The 15367-nt window shown below is 37.7% G+C and overlaps 1 protein-coding gene across 1 annotated transcript in view; it reads right to left on the minus strand.

The window, feature by feature from the left end:
• Nucleotides 1–6482: 6482 nt before the first annotated feature.
• Nucleotides 6483–15367, minus strand: part of txnrd3 (thioredoxin reductase 3) — a 31603-nt gene continuing 22718 nt past the window's right edge. The window contains exons 12-16 of the mRNA XM_061923999.1: nt 14927–15083; nt 14707–14814; nt 12592–12687; nt 9253–9387; nt 6483–7049 (exon numbers count right to left, since the gene is read on the minus strand). Of these exons, the coding sequence (XP_061779983.1) occupies nt 6987–7049; nt 9253–9387; nt 12592–12687; nt 14707–14814; nt 14927–15083 (559 nt within the window). The 3' untranslated portion in view covers nt 6483–6986. The remainder of the gene's footprint in view (nt 7050–9252; nt 9388–12591; nt 12688–14706; nt 14815–14926; nt 15084–15367) is intronic.

Genomic DNA, 15367 nt, shown 5'->3' on the forward strand with positions numbered 1-15367 from the left:
GGTAGAAAAAGCAACTTTTGGATCCGGAAATTATGATTTGATGCGTGGGCAAGGATGGATCCGGAAATTATGATTTGATGCGTGGGCAAGGATGGATCCGGAAATTATGTCTTGATGCTTGGGCAAGGATGGTTTCGCCCTATGGTAGAAAAAGCAACGTTTCGATCAGGAAATTATGTCTTGATGCTTGGGCAAGGATGGTTTCGCCCTACGGTAGAAAAAGCAACTTTTGGATCCGTTAATTATGTTTTGATGCTTTGGCAAGGATGGATCCAGAAATTATGTCTTGATGCTTGGGCAAGGATGGTTTCGCCCTATGGTAGAAAAAGCAAATTTTGGATCCGGAAATTACGTTTTGATGATTGGGCAAGGATGGTTTCGCCCTATGGTAGAAAAAGCAACTTTTGGATCCGGAAATTATGATTTGATGCGTGGGCAAGGATGGATCCGGAAATTATGTCTTGATGCTTGGGCAAGGATGGTTTCGCCCTATGGTAGAAAAAGCAAATTTTGGATCCGGAAATTACGTTTTGATGATTGGGCAAGGATGGTTTCGCCCTATGGTAGAAAAAGCAACTTTTGGATCCGGAAATTATGATTTGATGCGTGGGCAAGGATGGATCCGGAAATTATGTCTTGATGCTTGGGCAAGGATGGTTTCGCCCTATGGTAGAAAAAGCAACTTTTCGATCAGGAAATTATGTTTTGATGCTTGGGCAAGAATGGATCCGGAAATTATGTCTTGATGCTTGGGCAAGGATGGTTTCGCCTTATGGTAGAAAAAGCAACTTTTGGATCCGGAAATTATGTTTTGATGCTTGGGCAAGGATGGTTTCACCCTATGGTAGAAAAAGGAACTTTTGGATCCGGAAATTATGATTTGATGCTTGGGCAAGGACGGATCCGGAAATTATTTCTTGATGCTTGGGCAAGGATGGTTTCGCCCTATGGTAGAAAAAGCAACTTTTCGATCAGGAAATTATGTTTTGATGCTTGGGCAAGGATGGTTTCGCTCTATGGTAGAAAAAGCAACTTTTGGATCCAGAAATTATGTTTTGATGCTTGGGCAAGGATGGTTTCGCCCTATGGTAGAAAAAGCAACTTTTGGATCCGGAAATTATGATTTGATGCGTGGGCAAGGATGGATCCGGAAATTATGATTTGATGCGTGGGCAAGGATGGATCCGGAAATTATGTCTTGATGCTTGGGCAAGGATGGTTTCGCCCTATGGTAGAAAAAGCAACGTTTCGATCAGGAAATTATGTCTTGATGCTTGGGCAAGGATGGTTTCGCCCTACGGTAGAAAAAGCAACTTTTGGATCCGTTAATTATGTTTTGATGCTTTGGCAAGGATGGATCCAGAAATTATGTCTTGATGCTTGGGCAAGGATGGTTTCGCCCTATGGTAGAAAAAGCAAATTTTGGATCCGGAAATTACGTTTTGATGATTGGGCAAGGATGGTTTCGCCATATGGTAGAAAAAGCAACTTTTGGATCCGGAAATTATGATTTGATGCGTGGGCAAGGATGGATCCGGAAATTATGTCTTGATGCTTGGGCAAGGATGGTTTCGCCTTATGGTAGAAAAAGCAACTTTTGGATCTGGAAATTGTGTTTTGATGCTTGGGCAAGGATGGTTTCGCCCTATGGTAGAAAAAGCAACTTTTGGATCCGGAAATTATGTCTTGATGCTTGGGCAAAGATGGATCTGGAAATTATGTCTTGATGCTTAGGCAAGGATGGTTTCGCCTTATGGTAGAAAAAGAAACTTTTGGATCCGGAAATTACGTTTTGATGCTTGGGCAAGGATGGTTTCGCCCTATGGTAGAGAAAGCAACTTTTGGATCCGGGAATTATGATTTGATGCGTGGGCAAGGATGGATGCGGAAATTATGTCTTGATGCTTGGGCAAGGATGGTTTCGCCCTATGGTAGAAAAAGCAACTTTTGGATCCGGAATTATGTTTTGATGCTTGGGCAAGGATGGTTTCACCCTATGGTAGAAAAAGGAACTTTTGGATCCGGAAATTATGTTTTGGGGCATTTTTTTTTTGTTACTGCTGACTGGTGATTTAGAAATATTAAATCCAGATAGGCTTATTTAGATCTAGTTTTAGCTCTTCAACACGGTATACATTTTTTTGTTTTTTTCAGCAATGAATGAATTTTTGAAATACACTTCTTATATTCCAACACCGGAAATAGAAGTCGCTACAATGCAAACTACTTGCCAATAATTAAAATGGAATTTCTACAAATTTCCCTAGTTGATAGAGATATTTATTTATTTTTAGTCATTGACTTTACACCATAATATCAGCATGAATAATTATGCTTCGTCTATTCAAGTTTAAAATTGAGAAAATAACTATTCAAAAAATATATTTTGGTTTTCCCCACAAAGAAAATCCTTATTAAAAAGAGTCTGTATTCCCGAGGATGGTTAATTTAAGAATTGGAAGGTAAATAATGCATGTTTTCAGAATAAAATACTTTTTTCTATCTTAAAAGTTTAGACAAATTTAAATTTAGGATGTTTTAACAAGTACAATTAACTAGCTACATAGACAATTACACTAGTTTTTTCGTATTTACACCCCCTAAAATCTAGTCTTTTTATCCTATATTTTGTCACCTTTTGTTTTTGCAATGTGACACCGGAATGTAGCAAAAAAAACATTTTTATGGTCAGTTTTTTTATAGTTCTGCTGACTTGCGATTGAGAAATATAAAATGCAAATACAAACATTTATTTAAGGTCTAATTTTGGATTTTCAACACAAAAATGAACGTTTTGTTTGAACAATTTACAGTATTTTAAATTCATTTTGAAATATTAAATAATGTTATATTCCAACAGCAGAACTGGAAGTTAAAACATCCACACATCATGGATCCAAATCAATGTTTTTATTGATTTATGGTTTCAAATCAGATGAACCACACTTCTGAATGTGGACTCATGATGATTAGTGAAAGGTTGTTACTCATTTGCGTAATTTAAATAAACTAAAAAAAAACCTAACTTTTGGACAAATACAATTTTATTGTTAGAATGTCATACAGGAATTTATTTTCCACAAGTTTTATTTGAATACACTAGACCAGAGGTGTCAAACTCAAGGCCCGGGGGTCATATCTGGCCCGCAACAACCTAGAAAATATCTGTCAATAAAGTACTTAATATTTTCTCACTAAATGTAATTGATTTTTTTTTCATTTTGACAGAAAAAAACATATGTACTGCTTGAAATGGCATACCTTTTAAACTTTAATAGTATACAATATTGCAACAAATATTACACTATATTATCATATTTTCCAAACATGGTTATGTCTAAATAAAAATACTTAACTTTACAGCAAACTAGCCATCAAATTAATAAAAATGACAATACATTTTACGTTGTTCTTTACAACATATTACGGTACTGAAAATTGAAAAAAAAAAAAGTTTTTTTGCATTACAATTCTGTTGACTGAGCTGCCAGTTTTTGACTGTAAAATCTACGGTTGTTTTTAACGGTGTTTTACTGTAAATGGAAAAACTGTACTTTTGTTTTTTACGGTAAAAAAACTGGCAGCTAAATTGCTAGAATAAAAAAAGAACGTGTACTGTTTTTCCATTAACAATATAATGTTGTAAAAACCAATGTCAATTTAACACAAAAATTCTGGCAACTAAGCTGCCAGCTTTTTCCGTAAATCCCCCCCAAAAAACAGCGGTACTGTTTTTCCCCATTTACCGTAAAATATTGTAAAAAATAAATAAAAAAAACAGTAAAAATGTCTTAGTGTAAAATCGACAGTCCACCTAAAACAATTTATATACGGTAATTAATAATGAAATCCATACATTATTCACTGTTACAAGCGGCCCTCTGATGGCAGCCATAACTGCCATGTGGCTCTCAATGAAAACCAGTTTGACATCCCTGCACTAGACTTATTATATAATTATTGAAATACCAAAACACAAAGTCGAAAAGCTATAACTAGCTCTTAAAAAAGCTGTTTCATTTTATATTTCAAACAACAAAAATGAAAATCACCAGTCAGCAGAAGTGAAAACAGATAAAAAACAGAGCATGTTTTTTTTAAAACTGGAAGTTACTCCCGTATTTTTCGGACTATAAGTCGCAGTTTTTTTTTTTCATAGTTTGGCCGGGGGTGCGACTTATACTCAGGAGCGACTTGTGTGTGAACTTATTAACACATTACCGTAAAATATCAAACAATATTATTTATCTCATTCACGTAAGAGACTAGACGTATAAGATTTCATGGGATTTAGTGATTAGGAGTGACAGATTGTTTGGTAAACGTATAGCATGTTCTATATGTTATAGTTATTTGAATGACTCTTACCATAATATGTTACGTTAACATACCAGTTGGTTATTTATGCCTCATATAACGTACACTTATTCAGCCTGTTGTTCACTATTCTTTATTTATTTTAAATTGCCTTTCAAATGTCTATTCTTGGTGTTGGCTTTTATCAAATACATTGCCCCCAAAAATGCGACTTATACTCCAGTGCAACTTATATATATGTTTTTTCCTTCTTTATTATGCATTTTCGGCAGGTGCGACTTATACTCCGGAGCGACTTATACTCCGAAAAATACGATACCTAAGACACGGCAGAGGACTGGCCTATAGGAAAAATGTGGCGCTGTATCCTGCGTCAGTCAGATTGTGGACCAATATATTTATATAAAAGCAAAACACGACACCATCCTGTTTTTTTTCCAACAAATGTGATTTGTGTTTGAACTACAAATGTATTTTAGGCAAAAAAAACAAAAAAACAGTCTGGCTTCTTATGGGTTAATAACTATGTGTGTGCTTTAGAGGACCGGATAACAAACGCCAGTCAATCAGCTCATCGTAATGGAGTGTCCATAATTAAATAAGCATGAGGCTCGGTAAGTAATAAATCAAAGCTCGGTGGCCATGACAACCCAAGCAGGTGACGCACTTGTTGTCAGATATGGGCATTGAACAAAAGCTTCACACCAGTCCAGATGCGATTGATCAACAGACACTCGTATAAGCATACACCTTTTATTTCTACACCGCTCTCTGATCTGGCGGACATGAATAGCATATCCACTTCAACGGGATTATTTGTGATCCACTGTGAACATTTTTTTCCCAGAGCTCCTCTAAAGCAATTATGAGCAGAGAAAAAAAAAAAAAAGATCACGAAAAGATTCTTTATTTATCTTGATAGGTAAGCTTAAGAGTTTTGACACCAATGAACAAGAAGATTTGGACTTGTCCTCTACAAAAATCAGATACATCTTTTACATATATACGTAATGTTTATTGGACACTCAAAATAGGTTAAAGCAGTACAAACAGCCTTCGGTAAATTGTTCATGATTACGGGTCATTCAAGAGAGTAATTTTATGTAATTTTGTATAATTATACCGAAAAAATGGCAGAAAAAACAGCCTTGAAATAACCCCACAGAAGTACATGTGTGTGCAAAACGTGTATTGTTCCATTCAAGTGAATTGAATTTGAAGTGTCGATGTTGTGAATAATAATTCCAAGCTAGAGAAATTGATGAGTCTCCTTTATCCATAATCGACGGAGCCCCTAAAAGGGACATGGGGGAAATTTCTTCTTTTTTTTTTTTACACATGTATCTCGTGCGCACGAGAAACGTTTTATAAAGTTATAAGAATACATACATATATATATATATATTTTTTTAGACATGTATCTCGTGCGCACAGGAAACTTTTTATAAAGTTATAAGGGAAAAAAGAAAAAAAATATATAAATATATATATATATATATATATATATATTTTATTTTTATTTATTTTTTTTTATAACTTTATTAATTTGATGGGTATATATATATATATATATTTTTTTTTTTTCTTCTTCTTTTCTTTCTTATAACTTTATTAATTTGATGGGTATATATATATATATATATATATATATATATATATATATATATATATATATATATATATATATATATATATATATATATATATATCCATTAAATTAATAAAGTTATAAGAAAAAAAAGAAGAACAAAAAATATATATATATATATATTTTTTTTTCTTATAACTTTATTAATTTGATGGGTATATATATATATATATATATATATATATATATATATATATATATATATATATATATATATATACCCATCAAATTAATAAAGTTATAAGAAAGAAAAGAAAAAATATATATATATAATATATATAAATATTTTTTTTCTTATAACTTTATTAATTTGATGGGTATATATATATATATATATATATATATATATATATATATATATATACCCATCAAATTAATAAAGTTATAAGAAAAGAAAAAAATAAGAACAAATATATATATATATATATATATATATATATTTTTTTTTTTTCTTCTTTCTTATAACTTTATAAAAAGTTTCTTGTGCGCACATATATATATATTTTTTTCTTTTTTTTTTTCTTATAACTTTATAAAAAGTTTCTTGTGCGCACGAGATACATGTTTAAAATTTTTTTTTAAATGTATAAACAATTTTTTTCTCTATGTCCCTTTGGGGCTTCGTAATAATCTGTATCAATTTTAAGTTTCGTCGTGTTACCATTTGATGAGTCATGGCTGTAAAAAAAAAAAAAAAAGGTTTGGACGTAGGGATTGGCCGACCATCGTGAACTTCTACAGAGGGACATCGATCCTTGCCCACCTCAGAGTTTTGGGTTACGGGCAAGAACGTCACAAATAGCTCAGGCACACACAAACACGTCACAAGGAGTGATGTGAGTTGCTGAGCTCCTCAGAGAAAGACACTAATGGAGCCGAGTAAATTACCAGCAAAGTAACCCCGCTGTTAAGCAGAGTGCCCTCATATCAAATCGGTCAGGGAGGAGGAGTTTGTACTCGGACTTCCTCCACTCCTGTGGTCACGAATGAGAGCACCCTGCTAAACAAGCAGGGTTTAACCTCAGCAACCAGCCGTGCTGATGTCACCGCCGGAGCTTTTGGTCACTTCCAAAGTGGTGAAGACCTGAGGGGGGAGTCAAGGAAAATCCATTAAGTGCAAAAAAAAGAGGAAGACAAAGAACACACTTAGCCTAATTTGGAACGCTAAACCACAAGGTTATGAAAGTTATGTTTTTTTGCTTAGTTTTTGAGAGTTAGTGGTTTATGAAAACAAGCAGAATAAATACAGTGGTACCACAATCTATGAACTCAATTGGTTCCACGAGCACGTCTTAAAAACGATCGAATCCCCAATCAGCATTGCCCATTGAAATGAATTGAAATTAGAGATGTCCAATAATATCGGACTGCCGATATTATCGGCCGATAAATGCTTTAAAATGAAATATCGGAAATTATCGGTATCAAAATTATCGGTATCGGTTTCAAAAAGAATGTACCGTATGACTTTTTAAAACGCCGCTGTGTACACGGACGTAGGGAGAAGTACAGAGCGCCAATAAACCTTAAAGGCACTGCCTTTGTGTGCCGGCCCAATCACATAATATCTACGGCTTTTCACACACACACACACACACACACACACACACACACACACACGTGAATGCAAGCCATACTTGGTCAACAGCCATACAGGTCACACAGAGTGGCCGTATAAACAACTTTAACACTGTTACAAATATGCGCCACACTGTGAACCCTCACCAAACAAGAATGACAAACACATTTCGGGAGAACATCCGCACCGTAACACAACATAAACACAACAGAACAAATACCCAGAACCCCTTGCAGCACTAACTCTTCCGGGACGCTACAATATACAGTCCCCCCCCCACCTCAACCCCGCCCACCTCAACCTCCTCATGCTCTCTCAGGGAGAGCATGTCCCAAATTCCAAGCTGCTGTTTTGAGGCAAGTTCAAAAAAATAATGCACTTTGTGACTTCAATAATAAATATGGCAGTGCCATGTTGGCATTTTTTTCCATAACTTGAGTTGATTCATCGACTTGTCCAGGGTGTACACCGCCTTCCGCCCGATTGTAGCTGAGATAGGCTCCAGCGCCCCCCGCGACCCCGAAGGGAATAAGCGGTAGAAAATGGATGGATGGATGGAGTTGATTCATTTTGGAAAACATTGTTACATTGTTTTGTGCCTACAGCGGGGCATCATAACAAAATTAGGCATAATAATGTGTTAGTTCCACGACTGTATATATCGGTATCGGTTGATATCGGTATCGGTAATTAAGAGTTGGACAATATCGGAATATCGGATATCGGCAAAAAAGCCATTATCGGACATCTCTAATTCTCAGTTATGCTATCTTCCACAATCATAGTGGGGGAAAAGAGTGGATACCACTGGTTCGGAACGACAGACCCCACTTCTAAAAACTTCAGGCTTGGGCAAGAAGCCCAACCGGGGTGGAAGAGCAAGCGTAAGCAGCGCCAACGGAGGATGTCGCCCACTTCCACAGGAAGACTGCTAATGGTTTCCGATGGCCGGAAAACAAAACAATCTCGATGTTTGTAGAAAGATTTTACGACAGGGATAGTCAACTAATTTGTTTTAGGGGACATTTCTAGAAAACTCCCTTCACTATTACCGTAGTCTTATTTTGTAAAGTCTGCACTGCAAAAACTGAAATCTAAGTAAGATTAAATATCTCAAATAAGGGTGATATTTGCTTATTTTCTGTCTGATTAGATCATTCTTCTCACTAAGCAGATTCCATGTTAGAGTCTTTTACTTGTTTTAAGGGTTGGCGTGGTGGGTAGAGCAACCGTGCCAGAAACCTGAGGGTTGCAGGTTCGCTCCCCGCCTCTTACCATCCAAAAATCGCTGCCGTTGTGTCCTTGGGCGGGACACTTCACCCTTTGCCCCCGGTGCCACTCACACCAGGGAATTGAATGATGAATGATAGGTGGTGGTCGGAGGGGCCGTTGGCGCAAATTGCAGCCACGCTTCCGTCAGTCTACCCCAGGGCAGCTGTGGCTATGAAAGTAGCTTACCACCACCAGGTGTGAATGAATGATGGGTTCTACATGTAAAGAGACTATGGGTACTTAGAAAAGCGCTATATAAATCCCAGGTATTATTATTATTATTATTATTATTAAATGATTTCAGTAAGATGTTACAGCTTGTTGCTGAGATTTGATGACCTATATTGAGTAAAACATGCTTGAAACTAAAATATCAAGTGTTGCAAAGCTGTGTCATCAACACTCACAAGTATAAAAGTAATAATTTCGTTTTTACCTCAGCACAAGTCGGGTGGATGCCAATGGTGCCGTCCAGCTGTGCCTTTGTTGCACCACATTTCATGGCTACTCCATAGCCTTGCGTTACCTCTCCTGCATTGGGACCAAGGTAGTGGAAGCCAATGACTCGGTCCTGTTGTGAGGAAACATACTTTAAATATAAAAACAGAAAACCACATTTATTGTGTCCCTAAGTCAAACTTTTGTACACCTTCTAGAAATCTACCCCTCTTCTATTTGTTAGAATAATTATGTATATATTATCACAAAACTCTTATGCTTAAGGGCCGTTGCTATAATTATTGTCAATTGTGCTGATGTGGTATTTTTCTTTGTGCAAAGCTGGCCGTGACGCAGACAGAGCAGAGACAAGGCGATATCACCAGTGTAAACACATTTGCATTTCTTGTATAATCATATATTGTGTCTAACTGGAGCTGTCGAGATTACCCCCTTCCCTCAGCGACAGCTTCTGTGATGTAACCAGGGACCTCCCAAATAAAAAGAGGAAGCACGTGGGCTAGACTTTAGAGCGAAGTTTGGATCTGTAACTGGAGTACAGCCCAAATAACGTCTTTCCTCAATTGAGCAAAATTTAACTCTGTCTCTGCATGATTCTTTGCTTCTCGTCTGTTTTAATAGATGTCATCAAAGTTTGAACCTGACACTATTTTAAAGGGGATCATTATCACCAGACCTATGTAAGCGTCAATATATACCTTGATGTTGCAGAAAAAAGACCATATATTTTTTTAACCGATTTCCGAACTCTAAATGGGTGAATTTTGGCGAATTAAACGCCTTTCTATTATTCGCTCTCGGAGCGATGACGTCACAACGTGACGTCACATCGGGAAGCAATCTGCCATTTTCTCAAACACCGAGTCAAATCAGCTCTGTTATTTTCCGTTTTTTCGACTGTTTTCCGTACCTTGGAGACATCATGCCTCGTCGGTGTGTTGTCGGAGGGTGTAACAACACGAACAGGGACGGATTCAAGTTGCACCAGTGGCCCAAAGATGCGAAAGTGGCAAGAAATTGGACGTTTGTTCCGCACACTTTACCGACGAAAGCTATGCTACGACAGAGATGGCAAGAATGTGTGGATATCCTGCGACACTCAAAGCAGATGCATTTCCAACGATGAAGTCAAAGAAATCTGCCGCCAGACCCCCATTGAATCTGCCAGAGTGTGTGAGCAATTCAGGGACAAAGAACCTCGGTAGCACGGCAAGCAATGGCGGCAGTTTGTTCCCGCAGACGAGCGAGCTAAACCCCCTGGATGTCTTGGCTCACACCGTCCCTTATGCCACTGAAGATGATCAAGAGAAGAATATCGACCCTAGCTTCCCTGGCCTGCTGACATCAACTCCAAAACTGGACAAATCAGCTTTCAGGAAAAGAGAGCGGATGAGGGTATGTCTACAGAATATATTAATTGATGAAAATTGGGCTGTCTGCACTCTCAAAGTGCATGTTGTTGCCAAATGTATTTCATATGCTGTAAATCTAGTTCATAGTTGTTAGTTTCCTTTAATGCCAAACAAACACATACCAATCGTTGGTTAGAAGGCGATCGCCGAATTCGTCCTCGCTTTCTCCCGTGTCGCTGGCTGTCGTGTCGTTTTCGTCGGTTTCGCTTGCATACGGTTCAAACCGATATGGCTCAATAGCTTCAGTTTCTTCTTCAATTTCGTTTTCGCTACCTGCCTCCACACTACAACCATCCGTTTCAATACATGCGTAATCTGTTGAATCGCTTAAGCCGCTGAAATCCGAGTCTGAATCCGAGCTAATGTCGCTATAGCTTGCTGTTCTATGCGCCATGTTTGTTTGAGTTGGCATCACTATGTGACGTCACAGGAAAATGGACGGGTGTATATAACGATGGTTAAAATCAGGCACTTTGAAGCTTTTTTTAGGGATATTGCGTGATGGGTAAAATTTTGAAAAAAACTTCGAAAAATAAAATAAGCCACTGGGAACTGATTTTTAATGGTTTTAACCCTTCTGAAATTGTGATAATGTTCCCCTTTAACTCGCCCACTCACTCACTGAGTCACTCAGCCAACACATTGCTATTCTCTTAAAGACACATACACAGCTCCTCTGTTGTGCACATGCAGCTATGTAGATGCACACACACAGCTGCTTGGATTGATGCCAAGTATTAGCGCAGTTGAGACCCATCTAGCGTCAACTAATGCAAGTGAAATGACTGAATTTGGTAACACAATTTAAGTTTTATCGTTAACAATGTGTTTTACCTGTTATATGACTTATCTGTGTACATTTATCCATAGTTTTGTTTTTAGTACTTACTAATAATTGTATTTTTCTTCAAGCACAGACCAGGAGTGGCAACCATAAATCATGAAGCATTTACTCATAAGGTCAATAAAGCTTTTTATTCTATACTAACCTTCTAAAATTGTTCTTTGAGTGCAATAGGAAACATATGTTTATTGTATAGTAAGATTTTCTGTTAAAATAAAGCCAATATTGACTTTATTTTGAAAAGTATCGATATACATTTTGGTACCGGTACCAAATTATTGGTATCGGAACAACCCTCACCTGAATCAACAATGCGTTGCAATCTCATTCCGGATTGACTCTGGAAATGGAACTACGAAGTAACTGTCATTAACCAAAAGGGAAATTGAGCATTCATAGTGAAATATTTACAATATAAAAACTGTCACTCTCTCTACAGTTGGTACAAGACCGCATCTCAAAAGTTGAAGACTATCAAAGACCAAGTTGTGTCTACCCTACACCTACTTGACAAATGTGGCTTGGAGAATAAAAAGCACAATTCATATTTCTGACAGCAGATTTACAAGTGTTTTCCAACCCCCTGAAATATTTATACTGACAAAAAAATGACCTTTCCAAAAAGGGCTTAATAATCATATGCTACCAAGCCCCAACATACTGTGTGTGTTAGTTATACAGTTGCCTAAAATGTATAAAGCTTACCCTGCAATAATAGTGTAAAGAGGAGGGAGGGATGGCAAAAAGATAAACATTATGTTTTAATGGTGCATACACTTGGACCTGTAATTCTGCCTACACATACTTAGTAAGCAACCTGGATACAATCTCTTTGTGCCACACTGACTCTTGACCCTTTGCTGACCCCCACTCAGACCGTTCATTGATCTGCACCTAACCAATCATTTACCCACTTGCACACTATTTTTCTTCCAGGCAGTAAAAGTTACCAAGGGGTCCTTAAATAAAATTGTGACCGTTCTCTTTTTAAACTTGTCAGTTACGACAAGAGTGTACAGACTTATTTCTCGTGACATGTATAAATATAGTACAGACTCACATTGTCTAGTTTGTTGCAGATAATCTTGGCATAGCATCTGTTGTTGTCCCTGCCAGGCACAGTGAATTCCAGAGGCCAAAAAAGACTGTGGTATACCTGAATAGAAGGACAAAGCACATTGGAATTTAAAATAGATCTCATACTGATACAAAACAGTGGTCACACTAAGGCTGTAACAATTAATCGAAGAAATTGATTAGAAAAACGCGTTGATGTATGTACAGTGGCTCTGATTGTTTGAGTGTTACTAAAAAAACTTGATCTAATCTGGACCAACTGCAAGTAGGCACACAAGAGCGTTGGTATGTGGTCCTTTAATGTGTGCAGCAAGCTGTTGGAGATATTTTATCAGTCTGTTGTGGCCAGTGCCCTGTACTTTGCAGTGGTTTGTTGGGGGAGCAGCACCAGCAAAATGGACTCAAACAGGGTTGACAAACTGATCGGGAAAGCCGGCCAAACTATTGGCACGCAGTTGGAGGCGTTTGTGTCAGTGAGGGATAGGAGGACACTGGACAAACTGCTGGCCACCATGGACAATCCTGCTCACCCACTCCACCAGACAATTTGGGGACAGCGGAGTTCATACTCCAACAGGCTCCTTCAGCTTCGTTCCCACAGTGTTCGATTTAAGAACTCCTTCATTCCGCACTCCATCCAGCTGTATAATCACTCGCCATACAGCAATAGATGATATATGTCTATTATCTGACACCTGACATGTTAGCTACTTCTCTTTGTTTTTAATGTCTATTTTCAATTATCTGCTGGATTTACTCTCTATTTTATGCTGCTGCTGTCACATATACTGTAATATTGTACATGGTAATTGTTATATATTGTATATATGATATAGACATAATATAATATATCAGTATATACAATACACTGTACATATATTATGTATATATTACGTATATACATACTTGCCAACCTTGAGACCTCCGATTTCGGGAAGTGGGGGAAGGGGGAGATATATAAATACTTGAATTTCAGTGTTCATTTATTTACACATATACACACACATAACACTCATCTACTCATTGTTGAGTTAAGGGTTGAATTGTCCATCCTTGTTCTATTCTCTGTCACTATTTTGAACACCCTCTCTGATGATGCATTGATGTGTGGCACGCACAAAAGTGCTTTCATCAAATGCACTAGATGGCAGTATTGTCATGTTTAAGAGTGTCACAACATTGCTGTTTACGGCAGACGAACTGCTTTACGGTATACAAAAACGTGACTGCTCTTGTTGTGTGTTGTTGCCGCGCTGGGACGTTAATGAAACTGCCTAACAATAAACCCACATAAGAAACCAAGAACTCGCCCTCCATCATTCTACAGCTATAACGTGATTGGGCAGGTATGCTGGTTATATTGTGGGTTAGCGGACTCAGGTCCTCATGGACCTGAGTCCGCCTGAATTTCGGGAGAAAATTTGTCCCGGGAGGTTTTCGGGAGAGGCGCTGAATTTCGGGAGGGTTGGCAAGTATGCGTATATATGTTATATTTTATATCGCTATATTTAGTCTGTTTATACTTGCATTGTCCTTTTCATCCTTACATTTTCCATCATTGTAACTGAGCTACTGTGTGGAACAATTTCCCTTGTGGATCATTAAAGTTTGTCTAAGTCTAATGTCTAAGTCTAAGTCATGATGTGTGGTGGCAAACAGCATTAAAAAAAAACGTTGGTAGAGTGGCCGTGCCAGCAATCGGAGGTTTGCTGGTTACTGGGGTTTAATCCCCACCTTCTACCATCCTAGTCACGTCCGTTGTGTCCTTGGGCAAGACACTTCACCCCTTGCTCCTGATGGCTGCTGGTTAGCGCCTTGCATGGCAGCTCCCGCCATCAGTGTGTGAATGTGGAAATACTGTCAAAGCGCTTTGAGTACATTGAAGGTAGAAAAGCGCTATACAAGTATAACCCATTTAATTTAATTTAATATATTTTCCCTGAAATACGCATTAAGGCTATAAAATGTGTTATATCCAATTACTGTAAAAAAAAACAAAAAAAGAAACCCTCAATATATTACTCTATTGCTACAATAATTGATAGTTGCAGCCTTAGTTAAAATGTTCAATTTCATCAAGTATGTATATTTATGTTACCTCAAGGTTTTCTTGTCCGTACAACTCTGTGGCTCTCTCCTCAGACAGGCCACATGAGCCATACTCCAGCGGAGTGAACACAGTGGTGGGAACGTTGATGTAGTCACACTATTGACAGTCAAAATCATACATTACAAGACTAATGCAATACATATTACAGAATTATTTTTTTTTCTCCATTTGCTTTGCTTTTCCATTGTGATAGATATGTTATGCTTACCTTGAGTGTTGAACCCTTGTAAAGGCGCCGTGCCAGCAACTTGCCGGCTTGGATAGCAACGGGGGTTAGTTCCCACTTGGCCTCCAAGATGTCTCCGATGGCGTAGATGTGGGGCACATTTGTTTGTTCTTCATCACTGACGGGGATCTTGCCATTCCTGGAAGGTGGCAAATTATGTTAAGAGAATTAAAAAAAAAACACATCTATTTTTTAGGACTAATTACTTCAAGCAGTCCGAAACAAAACGTTTACCATATAACTCATTTATGTGTGGTGGCACGCCATGGATAAATGTGGACCACTACTAACATTGTTAAAGGGGAACATTATCACAATTTCAGAAGGGTTAAAACCATTAAAAATCAGTTCCCAGTGGCTTATTTTATTTTTTCAAAGTTTTTTTCACAATTTTACCCATCACGCAATATCCCTAAAAAAAGC

Source organism: Nerophis lumbriciformis, linkage group LG28 (genome assembly GCF_033978685.3).
Source record: "Nerophis lumbriciformis linkage group LG28, RoL_Nlum_v2.1, whole genome shotgun sequence".
NCBI lineage: Eukaryota > Metazoa > Chordata > Actinopteri > Syngnathiformes > Syngnathidae > Nerophis > Nerophis lumbriciformis.